This window comes from Lathamus discolor, chromosome 6 (genome assembly GCF_037157495.1).
Source record: "Lathamus discolor isolate bLatDis1 chromosome 6, bLatDis1.hap1, whole genome shotgun sequence".
NCBI classification, from domain to species: Eukaryota; Metazoa; Chordata; class Aves; order Psittaciformes; family Psittacidae; genus Lathamus; species Lathamus discolor.
The window spans coordinates 74474663-74500836 of record NC_088889.1 but is presented as its reverse complement, the minus strand read 5'-3'; the positions used below and the strand labels follow the sequence as shown (position 1 = coordinate 74500836).

The window sequence follows — 26174 nt, the reverse complement described above, 5'->3', positions numbered from 1 at the left end:
TGCCACTCTGGATGTTCCCAGAGTGTGAAAAACATACCTGCATAAAAGACTTCATCCCACTTTCCTTCCCTTCGTAAGAAGGGCATGAACTCTAACATTGTATCATAGTTTAAGGACTGTTTTCTGGCCATTTTTCTCCCCCTCCCAACTTACACAACCGCCACCACCGGTTACAATATTTCATCAAGGTCTTTCTGCTCCTCATTCCTCCTGGGAGATCCCCAGTTTCCTCCCAGCGTTTTAAGACGCATCCCCGGGGACTTTTAAGCCTTGTATTTTAACTTCCCTGGTTTCCCATTTTTTCCCACCTCGCTGGTACTTTGCTTTGCTTTCTCAACCACAACATACTTCAATTACTCCCACAACCGACACTGTTCAGACCAAATTCTGCACCCTGTGCAGGAAAAATCCCGGTCGAATTTTACCCAGAACGTTTTCGTTACACTGGGTATACCTTAGAACACAGGCTGGCTCGCATTCATCCCCAGGATGAAAGAAGCACACCTCAGCCTCCGAGCAACACATCTTTTCCTTTTTGCTTTGTCCGCCTGAGGCTGTTTCAATTGCGGGACAACAGAACCGTGGGTCAGAACTCCGCACTCACTTGGTGCTTAACTGCACATCTCACACGTAAGATCACAAGGTCCCTGCCCGTGGCAGCGGGTTGGGGCTGGATGAGCTTTAAGGTGCCTTCAACCACAGCACTCTGTGACTGCCTGCTGTCCGGCAGCACCGCTGCGGGCGGTCCTCCCCCGCCATGGCGGCCGCAGCGGCTTCACGGCCGAGCCCCATAGACACGTGGTGCAGCGCTGCTATCTCGCGAGACCTCACGGGCGCAGTCGCGTCGCCGTGGTTACCGGACGCGGGGCCCTCGCATTGAAGCAGGTACAGCTCGGTGTCGCGCCCCGGGCCGGTGCGGGGGGGCTGCACCCCCAGCCGTGAGGGCCCCGACCCTGTGGGTCGCGGCAGGACGGTGCGCTGAGGCGGTTGCCGGCGTCGGGCTGGAGGCCGGTACCTCTCATCTGCCTGGGGTGGCTGGAAGTGGGGGGCGCGAGGCCGGGGGGTGCTGGGGTCACAGGAGTGCCCTCGGCCCAGCCGTGTCTCCAGAGGGGTGGAAGTGCTGCAGACAGGCCCGTGGTGCGGGACGGAGCCACGGCCTGGGGCTGCGCGAGCCCTGTGGGGCCGGTCAGGAGCTGAGCCCTTTGGCCCCACAGCCTCCACTGTCAGTAAACGAGAATCACGGAATCCCAGACAGGTTTAGGTTGAAAGGACCTTAAAGCTCATCCAGTCCCAACCCCCTGCCACGGGCAGGGACACCTTCCACTAGACCAGGCTGCTCCAAGCCCTGTCCAACCTGGCCTTGAACACTGCCAGGGATGGGGCAGCCACAGCTTCTCTGGGCACCCTGTGCCAGCGCCTCAGCACCCTCACAGGGAAGAGCTTCTGCCTAAGAGCTCATCTCAGTCTCCCCTCTGGCAGGTGAAAGCTGCACCAGGGTGAGCCTGGCTGAAAGCAGCAGTCACACCGAGCCCTCCCCGTGTGCAGGGGGAGCTGGGAGCCGCAGCTGGGTTCCTTTTACTGAGCAGCATAATTTTGGCATTACATGTCCTCCCTATGCTCCTCATGAGAGCTTCTTCAGTGACAAAGACCCGTGCTTTCAGTGGTGGTTTGATAGCCAAGCCTAGAATAATGCCAACAACCATGGCTGCTGGGCCCTGCAGATGCTCCTGGGAGAGGAATTGAACAGTTTCATATTTCTTTTCCCCATTCTTTTTCCTGCAGAGCCATGGAGGTCTCTGGGGGGCTGTCTTCCAGAAAGGAGTCCACTGTGTCTGTTCCCAGTGAGTCACAGCCGACACCAGTACAGATCACAGTGCTGAAGGCACAGGACCTGGTAAAGCTCTTCTGAAAATGGTTTAATAAACAATGCTAGAGTGATGTTGTGTGCTGTGATCCTGTTTGAGAAGAGCTGTGAAGTGATAAGACTATTGGAAGGGTTGGTGGGAATATCATGGATTCAGCTATGCCACACTGTGGCTTCCTCCTCCCCACTGAGGGCTTGTTTGCAGAGAGTAAAGGCTTGTGATTCACGTAGGCTGGAGAATGCACCTCCTCAGCAGTGCTCCAGAGATGGGCTGAAATCTATCTCTCCGCCTTCTCCACCTATCTGTGTGTAAATGGCAGCTTTTTAAAGCAAAACAGAGTGAAAAATGTGTATCAGTGAGACAAATGCCTCTCCAAAGATCTCACTTTGGATGTAAATTTGGCTTTTCTTCCCAGCTACAGCAGTTTATATCATGATGAAACCAAGAGAGTGGCTCTAGTTTTAAAATACCACTGGCTCCAGGGCAGTTAGAGGGAAGACTGTGAGGCGGCTCTGATCAAACCATGACTCCTGCAATTTCCATGTACAGCATGATGCACCCTGCTGGCCTTAGTCTCCTAGAGGAGCTAGCATTTAGGAGGGAATGCAGAGGAGAAGCCCAGCTAGAAAATGCAAATCCCTGCTTCTGCTCTAGCAGCAGGCAAAACCAGCAAACCAAAAGCAGCTCCCTGGGTTGTGGTTTTGAGGTTCTTTATACTGCAGTTTTTGAGCACCTCTCACACTGACAGATTCAGCAAACAGCATCTTAGGTAAGAAGTATAAGGTATGAGGAGGAAAAACAATGCTAGATAGATGGGATAGACCCACAGACTAATTGAACCTGGAATGTTGCTTTGTGGTTTCTTATTGCTCCACCTTGAGAAATGGCTCTGGCAAAAGGAGGGAAGGTTACAAAAGTGTGATAGTAAGAGCGGCAATATGAGAAAAAAAAAAGTCCGGCTGTAAGAAGTGTGGAATCTGCTTAATTAGAGGTGATGGAGAGAAGCATGAGAGAGGAGCCCAGGATAATTAATGGGACAGGGAAAGGTTAATTGGATTCTTCTGTTTAGCCATTCATAGAATGTATGCTCAAGAAGAATGAGAAGGACTGAAAATTAAAACCAAGTGAATGAAATCTCATTTTGTGCAAGAACCAATACGGAACTCATTACCCCACTGACAAGGAGGGAGGGTGCTGAGGGTAGAGGTCAGGCGTTGCTGTGGCTCAGGACTAAAGAAAACCTGGATTTGGGTACGACAGCCTCATGTTCAGGGTGGTGACTGCTGCTCCTTGCATGGAGAAATAAACCATGTTCCTCCTTGAAACTGAAACTTCCCCATCTCTGCTTAAAGCAAGTGGTATGAAGGTGGTGTAGCAACATATGGCAGAGCTCCCCAGAGAGCTTGCTGGAGCCCTTCTGTCATTTCAGGCCATTGGCAACCATGTGATAGACACAAATGACCTCTCAGCTCAGCTGTGTAGCTGAGGAGACTACAAAAGTCTTGAGCTTCCTAGAAGCACAAAAATATCAGAATCAGCCAGTATCAGGGACTGGTTTGGGTTGGAAGGTGCCTTAAAGCTCATCCAAGCTCATCCCAATCCCCTGCCATGGGCAGGGACACCTTCCATTAGACCAGATGGTTCCAAGCCCTGTCCAGCCTGGCTTTGAGCGCTGCCAGATATGGTACAGTCACAGCTTCTCTTGGCAACCTGTGCCAGCGCCTCAGCACCCTCACAGGCAAGAATTTATCCCTCATATCTAACCTAAATCTCCCCTGTTTAAGTTTGAGCCCATTGCCCCTTCTCCTATCAGTGGGGTATTTTACAATTTGCTTCAGCTGTGTCTTTCACTGCCTCTCCTGCAGCAAAGCCTGGACCTCTCCCTCTCTGCTGCTGCAGATTTTGATAACCCCTGGAGTGTCACAGCATGGAGGAGCAGGAAAGCTCCCTCCTGAAAGACAGGGAAGGCTGAGGTCTCAGCATGGCCAAGCTCTGCTCCTGTTCCCCATTCCTGTAGGGAACAGCCAAAGACCCCACTGGAGAACCCTGTCCTGGGCACTGAAGTGAGCTGCCTGCCAGAGGCAACTTTGATCCTAGAGCTGTTGCCTCAGAGCTAGCTGCTTAATGTGCCTTTTCTTGACAGAAAACTCTCAAAAGTGACGTGTCAGTCACTTCAGTGTGTGTGGAGTACAACGGAGTGATCCTGGGAGAGTCATCCAGGACTAATGTCCTGCCAAACGGGACAGCAGACTACAATTTCACAACCAGCTTTGAGTGCAGCCCCAATGGGCCCAACTCCCTGGATGATATTGCACAAACCCCCGTGCTCTGTAAGTACCTGAATGTCCCTGGTTGGAGGTGGGAGTCACCAACTGCCCTGCCCTGCTCTGCCTGCCTGCTGCGACTCTGACTGCAGGAGTCACACATTAAGAATAGCACTGCAGTGGTGGCAGGGTCTCAGAGCTTCTGTCCCCATCTCTGCCAGCTGGAAGGGTCTCCTTTCATGTTGGCCTGTGCTCCTTGGCTTCACTATTCTTGTCAGCCTTGGGAGAGGGAGTAGTAGCACATGTCAGAGCTGACACAGACCCTTTGGTGCCCCTGAACTGCTGGTCTGAAGCTGTCTGAGAAACTCTGCCACCTCCTCTTTTTTTCATCTCTCCAGTGACAGTGATAGAAATGTTGCAAAAGGACAAGAAACAGAAGGATAGGACCGCACCTCTTGGTCAAGCTGTTGTGGACCTTCTACCTCTGCTGCAAGGTACAACACTGACTTCCACAGCCTCTGTAACCATTTCTTACTCCCTGGGACTTTTGAATCTTTGCTTATGGATCCCTGCTTTTGGATCCCTGGCAAAGGAATTGAATCATAGAATAGTTAGGGTTGGAAAGGACCTTAAGACCAGTTCCAACCCCTGCTGTGGGCACATATGTCTTACACTAGACCATGTCACCCAAGGCTCTGTCCAACCTGGCCCTGAACACTGCCACAGATGGGGCATTTACCACTTCTTTGGGCAGCCTGTTCCAGAGCTTCACCACCCTAAGCACTTCCCTCCTTTTGACAAAATGCTCTTCTTAGCACTGGGGAAGACAGGGTGACATCAGTAGGCCATGATTTCCCTACAGAGGGTCTCACTCTGTGCTCTCTTATTCCTGTTTCTTTCCAGGACAGTGTTCCTTTCAGGTCACAGCTCCTTTACATGCAGTGCGTACCTCTCCGTCAGAGAGCCTTCACCCAGAGGCCAAGGTATATGGAATCCGGAACTGTTTCTTTGCTCCTTCAGCTCTCTGCTGCTTTTTAATGGGAAGATGAGCATGACTCAGCCACCTGGCTCATCACAGATGTTACAAACTCTATATGTTACCAGCTTGGAGGCCTTTCCTTCTCCTCTTGACGTCTGCCCCTTGTTGCGTATGACAGGTGAAGTCGTGCTAGGAAATGTTAATGTGTGCAGCCACCAAATCACTCTATAAAAAAACATTCAGGATGCAAAGCCCCGTGCTGAAAACCCAGAAAGAGAACAGCAGGATTAGCTGCCTGGCTTGATTAGTCTTCCCCTCTGTGGGTAAAATATCTCAGAGTCTGTTATTGTACCAGCTCTGACTGCCTTCCCCGCAAGGTCCTTTTTCATTCAGGTGGTTGAAAAGTACCTGGTGAATAAAGCATGAGACTGAGAAAATGTGTTTCATTTTGCTTCGAGCCTGCCTGCAGTTAGCACCACCAGCAAATTGAAGGGGAGGGGATTGCACTAACTTCTCTTTATCTAGGAGGTGTTACACAGTATGTATGAGAGGGGCTCTCATTAGGGAGGAGAGATAATAAATGCTGAGCAGCTGGGTTTCGCTGCACACCATCTATTGGATTGGGACAGGTAATTAAGGCTGAGATAGGGCAGAGTCAAATTGTGGCCCTGGCTCAGCATGCTCTGAATCACTGGGTGAAAAGTGATGTTCTTTTGCTGTGGCTCATTTTATGAGACCCTGACTCTTTCTCCCTGGCTCATTTTATGAGACCTGTGGAGCATGTGCCCTTCCTCGAGCAGGCTTCAATTTAAACAGACAAATCACCACAATTCAGACAAACCCATCGTGAAATTCCCTTCCTTAGCTGGTCTGTTCTCTTTCATATTCGAGGTGAGCAAGAAGGCGTTATACATTCTGGCCTTGGGTTTCTGCTGGTTTCTTCCTCAAGAGCAGGAGTGTTATAGCCAAGTTACTGGTTCTACTTTATCCTTGTTTCCTAGGGTGGCCTTGAAGTGACAGTGAGCACCAAAGAGCCTTTGCTTTCTGCCGCACAGCTTTCAAATGGTAACTTCCTGACCATCACACTGGAGGCAGCTTATTCTGTCCCTGAAGCGTTTGCTGCCACAGGACCCCTGCAAAACTACATGGCTTGCTTGCAAGTACCAGCAGCTGGGGAGGTGAGGAACAGTCCTGGCACAGTGAAAGGGGTTTTGGCTGCTTTGAAGTGGAGTGTTCTCCCACACTATGCAGCATGGAACAAGGCCATGGGATGTATAGCTCCTGTGCTTGTGCAACAGCAGCCTTTGCTGTGGGTGCCTGGGGTCTCTGTGGTGTGATGTGTTTCTTGAACACAAAACAAGGTCTGCTCAGCAAGATTTGGATTGAAATTGCAGGTTCTTTTCCATGTGGCTGTTTGTTTAGTTTTTCTCCATTCTTTGTGTGTGGTGGAGTGGGTTTTCCAAGCCAGGCCCCTGCACTGCTGCTTTGCTTTGTTAGACCCAGCTTAGTGCAGCTGGCACTTGCTCCTGCTCATGTTGGACATGCAAGTCCATTCATTCTCATGTTTCTCTAGAAAGAACTCCCCTTGCTCTTCAAGAATGGCATCCTGAAGCTTGCTGGTGAGAAAGAGCCATTACCCCGGCCCAAAAAGTGGCCCCTTGCTAACATCATGGCCCCTGGCGCTCTGAGCATACCAAACTCCTTCATTGTTGGTGGTCCCTATGAGGATGAGGATGGAGAGCTCAAAAAAGAAGAGGTGAGAAAGGACTGGCAGTGTCATGACTGGGAGAGAACCAGCAGGTCTCACTGAAAGGACTGAGGAAGACTTACAGAGACTTGTTACGGGAGGAAGCAGGTGGTCGGTGCTCTGCGCAGTGTGCAGACACACAGATGGGTCCCCTAGGACAGCAGAGGAGAGTTCTGAGGGACCATGGGTGTCCTGGGTTCAGCAGTAGCAGTCATTTTTCTCCTCCTTAGTAGCTGGTGCAGCACTGTGTTTTGACTTTCAGCCTGGGAACAGAGCTGATAACACAAATGTTTTAGAATGACCAAGGACTTTCTGAGCCTCATGCTTTGCCAGGGAGGAGGGGAAGCCAGGAGGAAGCAGAGGCAGGGCACCTGACCCAAACTAGCCAAAGAGGTATTCCATACCGCAGCACGTCATGCTCAGGATGTAACTGAGAGTTACCCGGAAGGGCTAGGGACTGTGGGGTTGGACGAGGTATCGGTCGGTGCTCAGTCGGGTGGAGTGGGGCGAGTCATCGGTCGGCTGGTAGTGAGGTGTTGTATTCTCTTCCCTTGTTATTTCCTTTATCATTATTATCATTGGCGGTAGCAGCAGTGATTTGTGTTATACCTTAGTTACTGGACTGTTCTTACCTCAACCCGTGGGAGTTACATTCTTTCGATTCTCCTTCCCATCCCTCCAGGAGCAGGGGGAGGGCAAGAAGTGGGGGGGAGTGGGTGAATGAGCTGTGTGGCTGGGTTTAAACCATGACAGTGGGGCAGGTCTGGTGCCCAGAAAGCCACCCAGCCCTCAGCTGCTGGGCTGAGAGTTGTGTCGTTTCCTTGTGAGCCAGGCTCCTAATTTGAATGGGCTCTGGTGTCTGCAGGAAGGGCTGCTCACTTACTCTGCTATGGTGATGGTGAGTTGGACTCCTCTGTCTGACTTCCGTTCTCTCCCAGGGAACATATTGGGAATGATGTAGATTGCTGTCCTGGCTCTGACCATGTGCTGTTTCTCACAGGACAGGGAATTTAGGATCCAAGCAGAAAGCATGAAGAGAGTTGTGTGGGACATGGAAAGTCGTTGTTACCTGGATCCTGCTGCAGTAGTCATGTAAGGGACCTGAGAACTTCCCTTCCAGTATGGAGCAGTGGGGATAAACCACCCCAGAATCCACTCAGTTGGGTAACCTAAGACAGGGAACAGCAACATGCAGGTGCTCTCACACCTCTTACGTGATCAGAGTGTGGCTCTGCCTCACTTCCATGGCTCCTGTGGCTCACTGTTGGCCAGAGGTGTTCACACAAGCAAGGGAACAGGTATATGCCTTTAACTGCTGGAGCAGCTTAGTTCTACAGTGAGAGAAGATGAGCTGCCTGTAGCTGCTGTCTCCAGCTCATGCTGCCAGCAACTGGAGGTGATGACTGCTCCCTCTGCTTGAAGGAAAGGACAGCAGAATTATGGAGGAGAGTGGCCCACACAGCTCTCTTCTGAGCTGCTAATTAAGTTTTGCTGAATTCCCAGTACATTAAAATCCTTTCACTCTGTGTAGGCACTCTTCATGTGCTGCTTTTTTATTGGATAAATGTTACCTTTAAAGCTCTAGACATGTTCAACATCAAGATGAGCATCCCATTTCCCTTTGAATCCTGCTTCGTTCTTGGCCTCAGCTGCATCGTGGCTGTGAGTTTCACAGCCAAATTAGCCCTCGTGTGGAAATATTCCCTTCTATCTGGTTTGCTATTTAATTCTTTTCCCCCTACACTTTCATCAGCCTGCCTGCTGATTTCAGAGTTACCAAGCACATTGAATGGGAGCTCAGGGTCTGCTTGCTCTGAGCAATTCAGGATTTATACCAAAGTTCATCATGTTCCTTCGTATTCATTTAATTTCTGAAGTAGCCAAGAGAGAGAAGAAACCCAGCCTGTTAATCTTATGATTGTTTTATAGCTGCTTGTGCCATAAATGCACACAGTGGTGGATGGAGAAGAAAATGTCCCGAGCTTGCACCAAAGCACATATTTTCTAGTGGCCAGAGGGTGTTTGCTGTGTCCCATGGGAGCAGGTGGGAGCAAAACCAAGGAGGGATGTTTTGGGGCAGAAGGGAGGGTGGTGTGGCTCTCCAGTTTGGTTTCTGTCTCTTCTCAGTGCCCTTCTTTGTGTTCAGTCTGCAGAAGCGCATCGCAGAGTGCCAGTACTGGCCCGTGGAGATCTGCAGGGTATCTGCGGCCTTACCCAGCAAAGGGAAAACCAGCAAAGCTGATAAGGTAAAGTGGGAAGGGATGTGTTGTTCTGGCTTGTGGAGCAGCATTATGCTATTGAGCATTTTCTTTTCAATGCCTTTGTAATACCAAAACCAGCCTTGAACCAGGCAAAGCAAGTCGGAGAGCTACAGGCTTTGTGAAGGGATTAATCAGCCTTACAGAGCTGTTAAATAGACAAAGGATCATATTTTTTCTTATAGCATACAGAGCTCTGCTGATGGTCTGTGGCAGCCCAGTGGGAACGGGTCAGGGAGAGGGAGTTTTCTGGGAATTAAGGTAATTCACTGGAGCCGATGGGGTTGGAACATCTTGAAGAAATTCAAGCCTGCTCTCTTGGGTGTAAATAACTTACGCTTTTGCACAAAAACTGGGGTGGTTTAACAAAGAAACAGCCCTTCAGCTAATGTTTCTGTTTGTGGCAGCTGGTTGTGTGAGGAGTCCTAACCTGTTCCAAGGCAAAGTCATTTGTCTAAATCCCTTTCAGCACTCACTGGTGCCAAAATGGAGACCCTTGTCCCTTACCCTCACCAGTCTGCTGCTACCCCAGACACTCAGACCTCCTTAGCTGCCTGATTCCTATCAGGGATACACACCTCTGATAGGGTTACTTGGACTTCTAACCACAAAGTTGATAATCTTACACCTCTATCTCAAAAAAACCATCCTGAGGAATGGCATGAGAGAGAAAAGCTGCCCTGCACACACTGGGGTTGAATTGATATTCTACATATTGAATGACTCCAGTGTATTTGGCCAGGTCGTCTCGGCTGTGTGCCAGCGACAGAGAGACACTGCCTCATCAGTGCAGCAGTTTGCTCTGTAGCCTCTGCTTAATGGGATTGGTGGCCTTGTTTCCTTACAGAGAATCACAGTCCGTTCAGTGTCTCAGTCCCTTGCTCTGTGTTTCCAGGGAGATGAGGAAAAGCAGATTTCCTTCCATGGTGTGGCGTATGTCAACATGATGCCTTTGCTCTGCCCTGGTGTGAAGCAGATCAGAGGTGCTTTTCGTGTCTGTGCCTACCAAGACAGCAAAGTGTTTGAGAAGGTGAGAGCAGACCAGACAGCCAGGCTCAGCCACAGCTCTGCAGCTGGGTTTGCACATAGTGGGGTTGGGAGCAGGCAGCACAGGCAGTGTGGTGTTTGGGAGCAGGCACACAGGCAGTGTGGTACTCAGAGGCTGACTCTGAAACTTCATTGCCCTTCTGGTGATAGAGAAAAATAAGAAGACAAGCTTTTAGGTGAAGAATCTTCAAAGGCAGGGGATTTCTGGGCATGCATGAGCAGGTCTGGGGGCTGGGAGAGGCTCTGAATCTCACTCCACTCCTTTCTCTGCCAGCAGCTGAGCAGGAAGATCTGTAAGAATGCTTCTCTTTCCCCAGTCTGGAACATGGGCAAATGAGCTGTGCTGCTGGGAAAAGCAAACAGTGGCTCTAAAAGGATGGCGTTACCCCAGGCAACAGCCAAAAAAAGCTGTCACTGGAGCTCTTTCAGCTATAGCTCATGGAGGTTTATTTGTCTTTGCCTTTCTCCCACCTCTGTTACTAGGAGTGACAGCTACATCTCCATTTTCCCCTAGCACTCCCAGAACAGACCTGAGCTTGTTTCAGGAGGGCAGATGCACAGACCTGGTTTTTCTGCCCACATTCCATGGAGTGCTGCTGTCCAGGCCACAGGAGCTGGGTGAATTACAGCACTTCTCCCTGCCTCCACTGCTGGCTGTGGCAAAGCAGAGCTTAGCACACAGCTCTCTGCTGGTCTCTGCTTCATTCATGTGAATAATGGCCTTGTGGCTGCGTTGTTCTGCTCATCCTGGAGCATTTATCTGTCACAGTGAAGTAACACTCTGTCACTCTCATCCTCTGGTTTTGTGGATGCTTTGGGCTGCTCCTTGGGTCTAGGCAGTCTTGGTACAGCTGCTACATCTTCTTCCCAGGAAGTTCTTGCTAGCCCAGTTCACATAACAGTGGTGGCTGGGAGGGAGCAGCCTGTCTGTGGTCAAAAGTGTGTAAAACATCTGCCAAACCTGCTCCTTGACATGTGTCAGGGAAGCTGCTCCATGCCAGAAGGTGAGGTAGGAGCTGAGAGTCATTGCAAGGCAGGTTGGGGCACCCAAAAATTTACAGAGCAGACCTGAGAAGTGTAGTCATATTCATCCAACAGTCTTCACCACCAGGCAGGTCCATAGCTGTGAGGCAGGTCCAGGTTCAAGCGAGGAATTCAGGCCAGAAGATCAGGATCAGGACAGCCCAGGGCTGGGTTCCAGCCTAACACGTAGCTCAAGCAAGAATCAAGTGCCTGTGCTCAGTGGAAATGCAGCTCTTGAGAGAAGACAGAGAGCGCCTACAGAGATGTTCTGAGGCAGCTCGTTTCATCGTCTGACCTGAGGCTTCACAGCTATATGGTATCAGAGCTGGCCCTGAGTACCACAGCTAAACTAGGAGGGGGGGATGAGCTTGTGTAGCTTCTTAATGTGTTTAGGACACTGACAATGTGTTTTGTGATGTGAGAGGTTAAGGCAAAGGGGTGGGGAAGCCCTAGTCTGGTCCTTGAATCAATCTGTTCCTTCTGTTTTTGCAGACCAAAAGCCAGCACAGCGTTTTCCAGGATCTTAGGGGGCAGCTCAGTGTGACTCTGATGGGCTCAGGGACCTTAGGAATCAGTGCTCCCCTTAACCAAGCTGCTCCCAACAAGACTCAGAAGGAAGACAAAGAGAAAAGCACCAACAAGAAGGTAAGGTCTAGAGAGGTACATTTCAACAAGGTTGATCCATTTCCACATCAGAGGTAGCTGGAGGAACCAGGGACTGATGCTGGGGTGCCTCAGCCAGCTGAGAGATGCTTTTTATCTTTGGGAGATAGTGTTATCAGTACCTGCTGCCCTAAATGTCCAACTCACACCCTGGACATGCGAAAGTGTGAGGCTTATTACATCTCAAACAAGACACATCTTTTCTTCTCCTTCTTCAACAGATGTCCCACACACCCAAATTCCAGTTGCCAAATGGCACTGGAGAAGCAGAAAATGCCGTGCATCTCAACCTTGAAGGACAGGTAATTATGTACCTCCAAAGAGAAGGAAAGACTTGCCAGACCATCACCATGCTGGTGTCTCACACCTTGCATGCAGTTAAATTCTTCAAGAGTGAGCTGGACCAGGGATGTTTTACGTCAGTGCTGTCCTGGAGTCCTCCCAGTGATGTCCAGCTGGAGGGCAGTCTAACACTGGGCTAGAAGGTCTCTCTAAATTTAAAAGGGCTCCTTCAAATTCTGGCTTATTCCTCAGAACACTGAGAATGCAGCTTCATTCTGCAAGCAGATTGATTATCTGGGCCTCCTAATTTTTCCTAGACTGGTTTCTTGAGCTGAATTTTGCTGCAATCAATCATACTGAGGTTATAAAACAAGTTGTATCTCTGCAGCTTGACGGGGATTTGCGGAAGATCTGTAGCTATATGCTCAGTCTTCCATCATACTGTAATGGCTCTAGACAGCACGACACTGAGACAGCAATATTTATCTTTATAGCAATACGTTGAAGCAGGAACATTCCTGGTGATGGAGATAAAGCTGTACAAGGCCTTGGTACCAAGAAGACTGCGAGAGGAGCTCACCAAACAGTACGTAGAGCCCTGCTGTGACGCTGGGGCTGACGGCTCCTTTCTGCAGGGTAGAAACAGGGCTGCACAGCGAGCTCCCCCTAGGAGGGCTCCACACAGACCATGAGAGGGCCTGAGCCAAAGCCCACTGGAATCAGGGGGAGGATTTGGCCAGACTCCCTAACGGGTGGTATCTGGTGTGTTGGGAAAACACTTATGTTCATCCCAGCTGGCATCTCCCTGCTATTCCTATCAAAAGGAGAGACACCAGAGAAGCACAACAGTGCCTGTGTTCCCATCAGGGCTTTGTTTCCTACTGTTTCCCTGTGTGCTTGCCTCTTGCATGTGCTGCTTGGTCAGGACTGGCCACCAGTGTGGACTCCCCCAAGGAGCACTGCTCTAACTTCCCCATAGCATTCTATCTATTAGTTTTTACCTTTACAGGAGGTTTTTTTTCCCCAATCTTCTACCCATTCCTCAGCTCTTCTGTTAGTTTTCAAGTTGAACCACTGCAGAGCTGTTCTCATCTCTGCTGCTTGGATTCAAACCCTATCTGTCCGATTTGAGGCAGTTTCTTCCTTTCCAGTGGTAGCCCTGCTGTGTTTCAGTCTAGGAAAGGTCTAGCGTGTATCATTTTATTGACTAAAACAGAGAAAATGCAGCAAATGAATAAAGTATGACAAGTGCAGGTGGTATGTCTCTCTCAAACCGAAAGCAGCAGCCATTCCTTGCAGAGAAAGTGTGTGTGCCATCTTCTGTGCTGCCTGCTCTCTCCTAGGAAGAACAGGTTGAAGAAGGTGAACCACTGTACAACCTTCTCCTGGCCCATTTTATACCATTTCTCCCCAACTGGAACTTGCTTGAATTCAGTGTAATTCCTCCATGTTGACCTGCCATGAAAAACCCACCCTCCTGAGTTGTGGGAAGGGCTCTGAGTCTTGGGGAGCTCCAGCTGATGCCACATACATATGTCCTTGAAGAGAAGATCAGCACATCTTTTTTGGGAAGGGCATTTAAATACATGCCTTAGTAGAAAAGCATGGCTCTCTTTCTTGGGCTCCACCCAAAATCCTCTGTCAGCCTCTTGCAATTTGTTTGCTAGTTGGGCAGGAGCCATCACACCTTTGCTTGGTGGGCTGGATTGTGTCCTAAGGACTGAAGGTGTTTTGGCTATCAGCAAGCAGGAAATCTTGATTAAAATCTCAATGAATTAACACTGTTTTGACATCAAGGGTTTTAATAAATTCTCATTAAAAGTTCTGGTAATCCCTGTGGGGTTTTGATGAGTATTTGAAAGGTCGGTGTAACTCTAGTAGTGGTACCGCCAGGGTTGGGATGGTGCCAAGGGGTCAATGCCTGCCATAACCACACCATGACGTGTTGAGAACTACTGGAGTGGTGGCCTGTGCTTTAGAGTGAGAACGTTCTACAGGCTGATCTCTTCTGTCCTCTTACTGACAGGGTCAAGCAAATGATTCCTCCTCGCCCTCCACTGCCTCCCTGGACTTCAGGAGCCCAGAAGGTACATGCAGGAGCCTGTGGCCTTGCCTCTGCCACCTCTTCTTGCCCTCATACTCTCACACAGAACCTTCATTCCCAATCTTAGCTCCACAGCAACATGTATATGAGGTATGAAGAGGAAATACACAAAAAGGAAACTTCTGGATGTGTTATCCTTGAGTAGTATGCCTTAGGAAAACATTTCTGGGCTGCATCATTCATGTTTGCAGCCCATACAAAGTGGAGAGATGTAGCAAGAGCAGGGAAGGCAGCAGTGGGGGTGTTTGGAAGGAAACAGGATGCTGGAGAAAGAGGCTACCAGAACCTTAGAATCATAGAATCAACCAGGTTGGAAAAGACCTTTAAGATCATCAAGTCCAACTGTTTCCCAGTACTGCCAAGGTCACCACTGAACCATGTCACTGAAGGCCTTGTCTACATGGTTTGTGAACACTTCCAGGGATGGCAACTCCATCACTGCCCTGGGCAGCTTGTTCCAATGCCTGACCACCCCTGGGGAAGGAATTGCTCCTAATATCCAGTCTAAACCTCCCCTGGCACAGCTTGAGGCCATTTCCTCTTGTCCTACCCCTTGTTACTTGGAAGAAGAGACTGACCACCACCTCACTGTGACCTCCTTTCAGAAGGTAAACCTTAGATTTCCCCAGGCAGTCCCAGCAGTTTCTTGTCTCAGATTAGCCCATGTGCTTCCTCAGACCCAGACAAACATGAACAGAATCAGCCCTGAGCACTCTCAGGTCACCCAGAATATCTGAGGACCTTTGTGTGTGTGACACATCCTCAGGAAATGGTCTGACAGTGCTGGCTCATCTGTGCGCACAGAGCAGCCATCAAAGGAGAATGTCCCCAGGTGGCCCCTGGACGATGGTGAATTCAATGCACAGCGAGGAAGTAGCAGCACTGCAGTGACTGACCCCAGTGCTGCTGCAGAACTGATCTGTGCTGGACTGTCTGGAGTGCTTCCAGTGCTATATTTTGATTGTCACAGCATATGGAAGCTTCTACCACCGAGAATATGGAGCTTAGACACTGCTGAAGAGGGCTGCCCATGGGTTTAAAAGGCTTCCAGCAAATGTTTTTCTTACAGCCAATTTTACTGCTATAGAAGAGACACCAATGACTGAAATACTGGGTTCTGATGGAAAAGTATAGCAGAAGCAATATCTAATTATGAAGGAGCTCTTTTGTATTTACACATAGATGTATTCACAACCCTCTGGCATGGACAGGAACGGATGAGTGACAGGCTAACTGGGACTTGCCTCAGGTGGAGTTCGTGGGAGGTGAAATCAAATTCATTTCAAGGTTGATGGCATGAGTGCCTTGTGAAGGGTGATTATTTCTTTATTTGTTCCTAGGCTGTGGAAGATTATCACCACCACATCATGAGCATTGCTGCTGCCATCCTAAATGAATGCCATGAGCTCTTCGGGAAGCAGCTGCCTGACCAGAGAGCAACAGACTACCAAACCCTGGAGGCACAGAAGCGTCAGCTCAACTTTGAGCTGAACAGCTCTGGCAAATATTTTGCTTTTAAGGAACAGCTAAAGGTAAAGAGTCCATTTGTCCTTTTCACTTCCCTACTTTTTTTATCCTGGCATTTTCTCAGTGAGGAACTGCTGCTCCATGATGTGTGGCTCCAGAACCCATCCTGCCAGCTGAGGCTGTTGCAGGGCATGGTGGGGGAATAGGTTCTCCTTCTACTGGAGCAGGCAAAGCTGCTTTGATCACACACCAGAAGAATCATTCCTGTCAATGGCGGGAGACTCCAAAGCTGGTCATATCCATTTGCCCCATGCTAATAGCCTGAGGAAGGTAAAACCTACTCTTACAAACCCACAGTTTGCCCTGGCAGAAAAAAGGGGTTCCCCTGTCTCAGCTGGTCAGCCTTGGCCATGTTCTGCCTGGGGACCCCTTCTGTGTGCCAAGGGGAAGAGCCTTCACACATGTTGCTCCTAAAGGGGCACCAGTGTGTCAGGGGGAGCCGGGGGTAGAAGGTGAGAAAGGAGCTCACCCCTGCTTGCTTTTAGCAGTTCTAGGCTGGAATTCTTCCTCAGAACTAAGCTGGAGCTTCAGACACAACCAGTGTGTTGTGGCTCTGCCTGATTACAGAGCTGGAGGGGAGCACAGGGGGACCGGTCTTGTCCAAGAGTCTCATGTCTCCACAGTATGCTGTAGTGAAGATTGTGAGAGAGAAATACCTGAAGACCACGGCATTTGAGAGCCAGGAGCAATTCCAGGCATTCCTCAGTGAGCTCTACGTGTACCTCACGGACCAGATGCACCTTGCCCTGAACCAGGTAGGGAGAAAGCTGGGATACGACTTCACTGTGGATCCAGAGCTAGATGCTGCACCTAGTGAAAGCCAGCGGATTTTTGCCTTCAAGACAGACACAGGCTCATGCTTTGCTTTGCTGCAGTTATCACATGTGGGCCTCAAGCCACATTCAGAGGCAGGGGAGATTGAGATGAGCTTAGGCAGAAATTCTTCCCTGTGACGGTGCTGAGGCGCTGGCTGTCATGGTTTAAACCCAACCACAAACCTCGTTCACTCACTCCCCCCCTTCTTGCCCTCCCCCTGCTCCTGGAGGGACGGAGAGGAGAATCGAAAAGAATGCAACTCTCACGGATTGAGATAAGAACAGTTTAGTAACTAAGGTATAACACAAATCACTACTGCTACCACCAATAATAATAATGATAAAGGAAATAACAAGAGGAAAGAATACAACACCTCAACACCAGCCGACCAATAACTCGCCCCACTCCCCCCAGCTGAGCACCGACCGATACCTTGTCCAACCCTACAGTTCCCACCCTTCCGGGGTAACTCCCCGTTACATCCTGGGCATGACGTGCTGTGGTATGGAATACCTCTTTGGCTAGCTTGGGTCAGGTGCCCTGTCTCTGCTTCCTCCCGGCCTCCCCTCCTCCCTGGCAGAGCAGGAGGCTCAGAAAGTCCTTGGCCAGACCAAACATTCAAGCAGCAACCGAAAACATCGGTGTTATCAGCACTGTTCCCAGGCCAAAAGATCAAAACACAGCACTGTACTAGCTCCTAAGAAGGAGAAAACTGACTGCTGCTGCTCAACCCAGGACACTGGCACAGGGTGCCCAGAGAAGCCATGGCTGCCCCATCCCTGGCAGTGTTCAAGGCCAGGTTGGACGGGGCTTGGAGCAACCTGGTCTGGTGGAAGGTGCCCCTGCCCATGGCAGGGGGTTGGAACTGGATGAGCTTTAAGGTCCCTTCCAACCCAACCAGTCTGGGATTCTATCATGATTCTATGAGTTGCAAGTAGTGGATATTTGCTGTCTCTGTGTGGTAGATGTACCTGGGAATGACAGAATGTGTCCCACCACAGGACAGGACATCTTGCCATTCAGCTCCAGCCATACAAGGCTGTACTTGGTGCAGTGCCAGACTGGGGACTGCTGCTGTACTGGGACGAACCATTCTCACCCTCTCCAGGGTAACACTCTGTCTCCCTCCTTCCAGCTGCTGTTTGAGGAAACTGCTCCTTCTGCCCCTCCATCCCAAGTGACCGAGAAGCAGCTCTGCCTCTTTGCTCATGAGGCTCAAGTCATCAAGGACTACAAGCTGGCATCTCTCTACCACCAGCAGGTAAAGGATTCCCTGTTCTTTCCTGCCCATCTCCCATGTGTCTGGGCTGTCAGCCAGGTTGGGGCCCGTGCTGCTGACAGCCCTGACTGTTGTGCAGGGAGAAAGGAGGAGAATGTGACCAGGATACTCAGGCTGAAAGTGTGTGAGGTATTTTCTAGGGAGATGCTGCGCTCTGGAGGATGTGAGACAGGGCCTGGCCAGTTCACTGAGAGTGTCAGCCTCAAGCGCAAGGCAAATGGGGTGAGCTACTCCAAAAGACAGGCAGTGTCAGTACTGGGGACACTGGGCCCTCAACAGGAAGCTAGGAGGATGTCAACTGAAGTTGGAGGATGTGTGTTAGGTGAAGGAAGTTTAGAGGAAGCCCAGCACAATCCCAGTTAAGGGAAATCCTAGCATGTGATGTAGACAAGGGCTTGGTTGTTGCTAAACTGGGCTGGGGTAGCCAGAGGAGAGCTGTGGTCACTGTAGTATTGTTTCCAGTCCGCTGTGTGTGCTGAGCACAACTGCAGCACTCCTCACTCCAGCAGTAGTCTTTTCTTGTCTAGAGGATAGCTAAGGACCAGTACAACATCGAGTGCTGGCTGGACTATGGGGCATTCTGCCTCCTGCTTGAGGAAACAGCCAAAGCCCATGAGTGCTTCCAGCAGGCTCTTTCTCTGGATCCCAATCACATTCAGAGGTGCTGTGTGCTCCTGGTGGGTGGCTGGGTGGGTGAGGGTGTCCTGCAAGGCTAACCTGCCTGTCCCTGTCCCCAGTTTGCTGCTGTGTGGGATTACAGCTGCCATGCTACAGCACGATGAAGAGGCAAAGGTTTTATTTGAGAATGCCTGCTGCTTGGAGCCATCCAGCGTGGTGGCCTGGACACTTTCAGGTAAAAAACCAAGCAGCCTGTGTGCTTGAGGCATTCCTCTAGAGACAAGCATTGCTGCTGCTCCCTTCTCTAATCTAAGGGCTAAGGGAAGGATTTTGCTAAGGCCGGATGTCTGCTTACAGTTCTCTTTCTGTCTCACATAGGTTTGTTTTATGAGCTGCAGGATAATAATATTCAGGCAGAAATGGCCTTCCGTGAAGCTAAAAAGCTCTTGCAAGCACAGCTTGCCAAGGAGAGGAGCATTCCTGAGGCTGCTGAGGGAGAAGGAGGTAAAAAAAAGCCCATTTCTGCTGGGTGTATGAGGTCTCACAGCCCAGGCCAAGAAGACCACTTGCCAGGTAATGCTGGGTGAAACCAGGAGGTGCCCCAGCAGTGGCAAGGAGGGGACTCAGAGCAGTGAGGGAGATGGTGAACAGTGGAAGGGAATGAGAAACTTCTAAGTATTTCTAAGAGGAGAAATAGATTTGTAGAATGGTTTGGGCTGGAAGGGATCTTCATAGCTCATCTACTCCAACCCCCCTGCAGTGAGCAGGGACATCTTCAGCTGGTTGCCCAGAACCACATCGAGCCTGGCTTTGGATGTCTCTAGGGATGGGGCATCCACCACCTCTCTGGGCAACTTGTGCCATGGTTTTACCACCCTTATTGTAAAGAATTTCTTCCTCACATCCAGCCTGAATCTCCCTCTTTTAATTTAAAACCATTGCCATGATACAAAGGCTAAAGGAAGATGTGGTCTGTGAGCTACAGTAGACCACAACTTCACTAGTGAAAAACAACAACACAAGTGTGTTGCTTCAAACGTTGAAGCTTTCTGAAAGCAGCACAGCCCATGCCTTGCCTTACCCACAGCTTACTAAAGGGACCAGTCTTTGAACTTATTTTTCTGCCCCAGCCCAGTGCCACTGACAAACTGATGTGTGGGAAGCAGCCAGGGTGGCTGGAGGACAGGAGTGTCTTTCTGCAGGCTTTGGGAGGGAGATGCCCCTGTGCCAGTCATACATGACACTCACCCAGGTTTAGCTTTAACCAAAGCTGTTGCTGTGACTTCCCAATGCAGCTTGGAAATCACTACCTCATCAATTCAATGGGCAAACCAGCTGCTGGGTGGTGATCCTGAACATCAGGCTTCCTCTGGAGCCCCGCTGAGTCCAGCCTAACTTTGAGCCAAGACTTGCTGTGTTAAGGCCCAAATATGTGTCCAGGCTGCAGGAAATGTTTATTTTTACTGTTATTACCACTCCATGCCCAGTGCCTCATGTCATATGCCTTTTTTTCCCCCCTTCTCATTATGAGGAAAGAGATATTCATAGAATCCCAGACTGGTTTTGGTCAGAAGGGACCTTAAAACTCATCCAGACCCAACCCCCTGCCATGGGCAGGGACACCTTCCACTAGACCAGGTTGCTCCAAGCCCCGTCCAACCTGGCCTTGAACACTGCCAGGGATGGGGCAGCCACAGCTTCTCTGGGCACCCTGTGCTAGGGCCAACCTGTTCCAATTCCTTATTGCCTCATTTATACCTGTTTCTAGCTTCACATGGTAATGTTGTACCCCGAACACTAGACCCTCCTACAAAGAAACTTCTTCCCAGTTCTGAATATCTTGTAGATCTTTTATATTTTCTCCCCTCCCCATTTCTGCAGAATCAGAAAATCATAGAATGCTTCAAACCAGACAGTTTATGGCAAACTGTTTGCATCTAATAGCTGTTGGGGTTTCATTGCAGAGAAGATTCCAGGTGGTTCAGCTGACAAACTGACAAAGGTGGCAGAGCCTGCCCCAGCCTGTGTGGCACCCAAGGAAGAGGCGACTGTACCAGAGGCAGCCCCAAAAGGTACGGAGATGAAGGAGAGTATCTTGTGAGCACTGAGCTGTGGCCCTCCTGATGCCAAGGCAAGGTATCATGGCTTGTTCTCTCTCCCTAGCTGTGAATCTCCAAACAAAGTAGGTTCATTCTGATTTTCAGAGCAGCACATCTCAGGAGGGACAGCCAGTGAGTGAAAGCAGCTCTCTCCCTATATGTCAGTGCACCCAGTAGCCTTTATTGGCTACTTAGATGTCTTCCTCCTGAGATGCCAGCTCATAAACTGTTCCTGTGGCTCTCCCCTAGTCGTGTGTTGTGGGATTTGCCTTCTCTACAGCTCCACTCTCCCAGGGGTGGCAAAGAGATAGCAGCGCTGGGTGCTTTGGGCCCCACTGGGTTGGTCTGGGAAGGCAGGGGCCTCAGAGTAGTTAACTCTGAGAAGCTTCACTCATAAATTCCTACCTTTTCTTCCTCTGAGCTTGGACTGGAAAGTTACTGGGTCTAGAGCATCATTTCTTTTCACATCTCTCACAAAACGTAAACCCTTCAGACAGAAACACTGAGTTAATCCCTGCTTCAACCCCCCCCCCGCCACCTCCTGGGTTTCACACTATTGCTGGGATTCCTCTGTCCCCGACAGGATCTCAGGCCCTGCTCTGGCTTCTGAAATACAAACCCCTCCCTAGGACTGACAGGAACATATTTTCTTGCAGCACCATCCCCTGCTTCAGGACTTGGACGACCTCCCTGCACGATCTTCATGAAGACAGTGGAATTCCTGATGAAAGCCAATGCTGTCCAGGTCAGCTCAACACAGAGTGGAGGAATGGGAAGGGAGGTTTGGTCTTCTTCCAAAGAGCTGGTGGCAAGCTCCAGCAAACCCCCTTCTTGGGCATGGAGAACAAGCTGTGGCTACTCCTAATGATGAGGGAAAGAGGGAGCAAACCCACCCGGAAATTTAAACCCATTCAGCCCAAGATGCTGGTGGTGGACACAGTCCCCTCAGGTAGGTTCTCGGGGTGCTCAGCTCAGCACTGCTTGCTGCTGAGGGAGCAGCCAAGTCAGAAGTGGCAAGATGCCTTAGTGTGATGCTTCCAAGACTCCTTCCTTGTTTCAGACACTTGTGTATGTCAGAGTAAGTTTTGTGTCACCTGTGGAGTGTCCCTCTCCCACACAGCCATCTCTGTGGGATCTCTCTGACTGCCACGTGGTGCTGCCTGCCTTAATTTTACATGCAGAAAGAATTGCTTAAAGCAAACCAAAAGTAATGGAGGTAAATATTTAAAGGAGGGGTAAAGAAAGAAATCTCCTGTGTGTTTTGTGTTCATGGAAGTCAAATAAGTGCAAGTCAGCCCTCCTGCCATGTCCTTCTGGGGTGCCCATGGTTTGCCTGTTCTCTTAACGTGATGGATGTCCTTCTTCCACAGTTTGTTCACAAGGCCCTTGCCCACGAGCTGCTGAGCCTCCAGGGAGGTCCCTCCAGTGGCTACTACTTGGCGCTGGCCCAGACTTACTTGCTGAAAGAAGAACTCTCCAAATGTGAAGAATGTCTCTGTGAGGCTGTTAGGATTGACTGCATGGTAACTCAGTGTGTGATCACTTGCCTCCTGTCCTCTCCCACACAGACAGGCAGCATTTCTGAGGGGGGACGCCTCTCCCTGCAGCATCTGCCTTTCTTTTCCCTTTGAACATGTACAGCCTCTTTCTATCTGTGGGTCAGGCTCTGTTTCATGAGGAACAAGGTTGCTATTCAACAGTGGGAAAGTGGCTTTGGGGAGTCGGGTTGAATGGAAGGCAGGTTGAATGGAAGGCAGGGGGAAGCTTACAATCCTGAATGCTGTTTGCACATTCACCATCCCTGGGGAGCTTGCCATGACCAGGACACTGTGCAGGGAGCGTCTGGAGGGGGCTCCTGTTGCTGGTGTCATGCAGGCAGCTGCTGATTTGGTTTTAACTCTGTACATAGAAATCTGCCCTGCTATAATTAAACACTGCTCAGCTCTTCCTTCCTGCTGCTAACAGGGTCCCTGCCCCTCTCCCAGTCTCCCCCCCTCTATTCTCCCAGCCATGTCTCACTCCTGGGTTTGTGTGCACAGAATCCAAATGTCTGGGCTCAGAAAGGGCACCTCTGCTACCTGAAGAAAGACTTTGGTGAGGCAAAGGAGTGCTATGAGCGAACCATGGGGTTTATGGAGGATGCTGAGGATATGCACTTCGTCTACCTGCGCCTGGGCTCCATCTACCTGGAGGAGAAATTGGTGAGGAGCCAGCAGGAGTGGCAAAAGGGAATCTGTCACAAAGCAGAAGATTCCAGACCCTGAGTATGAAACACCATGAGCTGTTGCCATAGCCAACATACCACAAGCCAGCAAATCCTTCTGGAGTGCTGTTTTCCTTTGTGCCAGCTCTACATCCCAGTTGCAACATCTCTGGGTGCTGCTGGGCCATTTCTCATCATCCCAGACACCGGGTGACTGTACCAGTACCTGCCAGCACAGAGCCACTACAGCAGGGGTAGCAGGCAGGCTCCAAGCCCCCCAGTGGGGACAGTGGGGGTCTGAACCCCAGCAGAGATGGGAATTGGGTGTTTGGCAAATTCATAGAATCCCAGACTGGTTTGGGTGGGAAGGGACCTTAAACCTCACCCAGTTCCAACCCATTGCCACATGCAGGGACACCTTCCACTAGACCAGGTTGCTCCAAGCCCTGTCCAACCTGGCCTTGAACACTGCCAGGGATGGGGCAGCCACAGGTTCTGTGGGCACCCTGTGCCAGTGCCTCAGCACCCTCACAGGGAAGAGCTTCTGCCTTATACCTAACCTGAACTTCCCCTGCTTAAGTTTGAACCATTCCTGAGAAAGGGGGGGCTGTCTGCAGTGATGTGTTTGCTGCAGAGTAATGTGCTCATGTACTTTCTGTGGCAGTATGACCGAGCGAAGAAGATCTACCTGCTCGCCTGTGACAGCTCCGCATCCTGCCTCACCTGGCTGGGGGTGGGAATCGCCTGCTACAGGGTAAGTGCCTACAGGTGACCTTCCTTTAACTGGTGGTGTGGCCTGGGCTGCTTTTCCCCTTGCCCAAACTAAAGCTCAGCTCCCTGTGAAATGAACGCTCCTGAGGGCCATCAAGTGCTGTGTGCTGCGTGGTCCTGCCTGGCACCATGGGCTGCTGGTACAGGAGATGTTGGAGCAGTCACCCCCACAGCTTCTTTGGGTGCAACAATCCTTCCCCTCATCCCACTGCCAGAGCCTTCCCCAGGGTGTCCAAGCAGCATGTAACCCAGCCAGGCCTGAGTTCTGCTCCAAGCTCTTGTCCATGACCTGCACATCACCACAAAGGAACTGGGCAGAATGTCAGGAATCTCAGTGTTTTCCCTGCCTGGAAGAATACAGCATCTCTGACTGGCTGCCAAGGACACACAGCCCCTGGCAGTGTGGTATCAACCAGGGGTTTACCTTGTGAGGCTTCTCCACTGGGATGTGGCTGAGGGAAGAAACAGGGAGAGGACTTGAAATTCTGTTTCCCCCTTGGCCAAACATGGACCCCCTGGGAGCCAGAGAAGTGAGTGGCAGCCTGGGAGCTGGCTGCAGCCTGCTGGGCACCGGCTCCTGTGCCTCCCTGAGCCACCCTGCAGCAGGAAGAGGGATTATAGAATCCCAGACTGGTTTGGGCTGAAGTGACCTTAAAGCTCATCCAGTCTCAACCCCCTGCCATGGGCAGGGACACCTTCCACCAGACCAGGTTGCTCCAAGCCCCTGTGTCCAACCTGGCCTTGAACACTGCCAGGGATGGGGCAGCCACAGCTTCTCTGGGCACCCTGTGCCAGTGCCTCAGCACCCTCACAGGGAAGAGCTTCTGCCTAAGAGCTCATCTCAGTCTCCCCTCTGTCAGGTTAAAGCCATTCCCCCTTGGCCTGTCCCTACAGGCCCTTGTCCAAAGCCCCTCTCCAGGTTTCTTGTAGCCCCTTTGGGCACCGGAAGCTGCTTCAAGATCTCCCTGGAGCCTTCTCTTCTCCAAGCTTAACAAGACCAGTTCTCTCAGCCTGTGTTCACTGCTCAGGTCCCCAGTATGAGGCGTTCATACTGCTTTTCTTATGCCTGGGTCTGATGTGCAAATAGTGGGTATTCCCATGGGTGGTCGGGAGTCAGCAGTGAGAAGCTTATGTTTCTGACCAGAATGCTGGATGCTGGCTCCAGGGGTAACTGGTTGTTTCTGCCTTAAATCCTTTCCCCACATCCCTGTTGGTGAAACCCTGCCAGATGCTTTTGTTGCACTAAGACCTTCGGCTGTTAGAGTGCTTCTAAAGACCTTTCTCCCTCTGTTTGTCTCCTGTCCATGACTCTCCTCTCTCTCTCAAGCTGAAGGAGATGGTGGAAGCAGAAGATGCCCTCTCTGAAGCCAATGCCCTCAATAACACCAACGCTGAAGTGTGGGCGTATCTCTCCCTCATTTGCCTGCACGTGAGTGCCCAGCCCACCACCCCCATGGTCTATTGCAACTGCTCATGAGCCTGAACAACATGGTGTAGATCTTGGTGGTAAGGTCTGGGGGCTGTACTGGCAGAGGGTGAAATGTTCTGATGAGCATAGCAGAGCCTTTCCTCACTGCCTGCACTCACTTCCCCGTGGGTACATCCTTTGTGCTGAGCTTTCTTACCATGTGTGATCTCCCGAGGTCCCACACCATCCCCATGGGATGATATCCTCACTGCTCTGTGTTCTTTCCCCAGGGAGGGCGGCATACGGAGGCAGAGCAGTGCTACAAGTATGTTCTCAAGGTCAGTATCTGTGCCACTGCAGGGTGGGCAGGGCAGGGCAGTGTGTGGCCAGGCACTGGACAGAGTGTGCCACATTATGAGTCATGGAATCATGGAATGGGTTTGGGTTGGAAAGGGCCTTAGAGCTCATCCACTTCCAACCCCCTGCCATGGGGGACAAGGAAGAACTTCCTTATATCCAACCTTAATCTCTCGTATTTAATTTTAAACGCATTACCCCTTGTCCTATCACTACAGTCCCTAGTGAAGAGTCCCTTGCCAGCATCCCTATAGGCCCCCTTCAGGTACTGGAAGGCTGCTATGAGGTCTCCACGCAGCCTTCTCTTCTCCAGGCTGAACAGCCCCAACTTCCTCAGCCTGTCTTCATACGGGAGGTGCTCCAGCCCCTGATCATCCTCGTGGCCTCCTCTGGACTTGTTCCAGCAGTTCCATGTCCTTTTTATGTTGAGGACACCAGAACTGCACAGAGTACTCCCAAGTGAGGTCTCACGAGAGCAGAGCAGAGGGGCAGGATCACCTCCTTCGACCTGCTGCTCAAAGCCTTTGCCCTTTGACTTGCGAGCTGAGTTCGATGGTTCAGCACGAAGGGCTGAGGCAGGAAGCCGCGGGAGGGTTCAAGCCGCCCTGCCTGCAGCCCCTGTCCACGGCGGGTCTGTCCGGGGGCGGGGGCGGGGGTGTGCGTGTGCGTGTGCCTCTGCCTTGCCTGACCCGCCCGTTTCCCCGCAGCTGGGCCTGACGAACGACGCGCTGCTGCGGGAGCTCCGCGCCGCCCAGCTGCGGTTCGGCTTCGGCAACCCGGAGCTCTGAGCGCCGGCCCCGCATAAACCGCCCTGTCCCGACCGCTCCTGTCCGCCTCTATCGCGACAGCGCCGCGATCGGCCAC

At 51.0% G+C, this 26174-nt stretch overlaps 1 protein-coding gene across 1 annotated transcript; it reads left to right on the top strand.

Moving 5' to 3' along the window:
* Positions 1–963: 963 nt before the first annotated feature.
* Positions 964–26118, top strand: CFAP70 (cilia and flagella associated protein 70). Its single transcript, XM_065686243.1, has 28 exons — positions 964–1011; positions 1783–1894; positions 4009–4195; positions 4528–4623; positions 5033–5112; positions 6110–6286; positions 6682–6864; positions 7856–7947; positions 9002–9101; positions 10009–10143; positions 11676–11828; positions 12068–12148; positions 12623–12714; positions 14155–14215; positions 15573–15764; positions 16383–16514; positions 17711–17836; positions 18382–18515; positions 18592–18707; positions 18851–18976; positions 20437–20544; positions 21228–21316; positions 21942–22094; positions 22611–22772; positions 23439–23528; positions 24873–24974; positions 25244–25291; positions 26018–26118. The coding sequence occupies exons 2-28, from the start codon at positions 1787–1789 to the stop codon at positions 26096–26098; spliced, it is 3204 nt and encodes a 1067-aa protein (XP_065542315.1). The 5' UTR covers positions 964–1011; positions 1783–1786; the 3' UTR covers positions 26099–26118.
* The last annotated feature ends 56 nt before the right edge of the window (positions 26119–26174 follow it).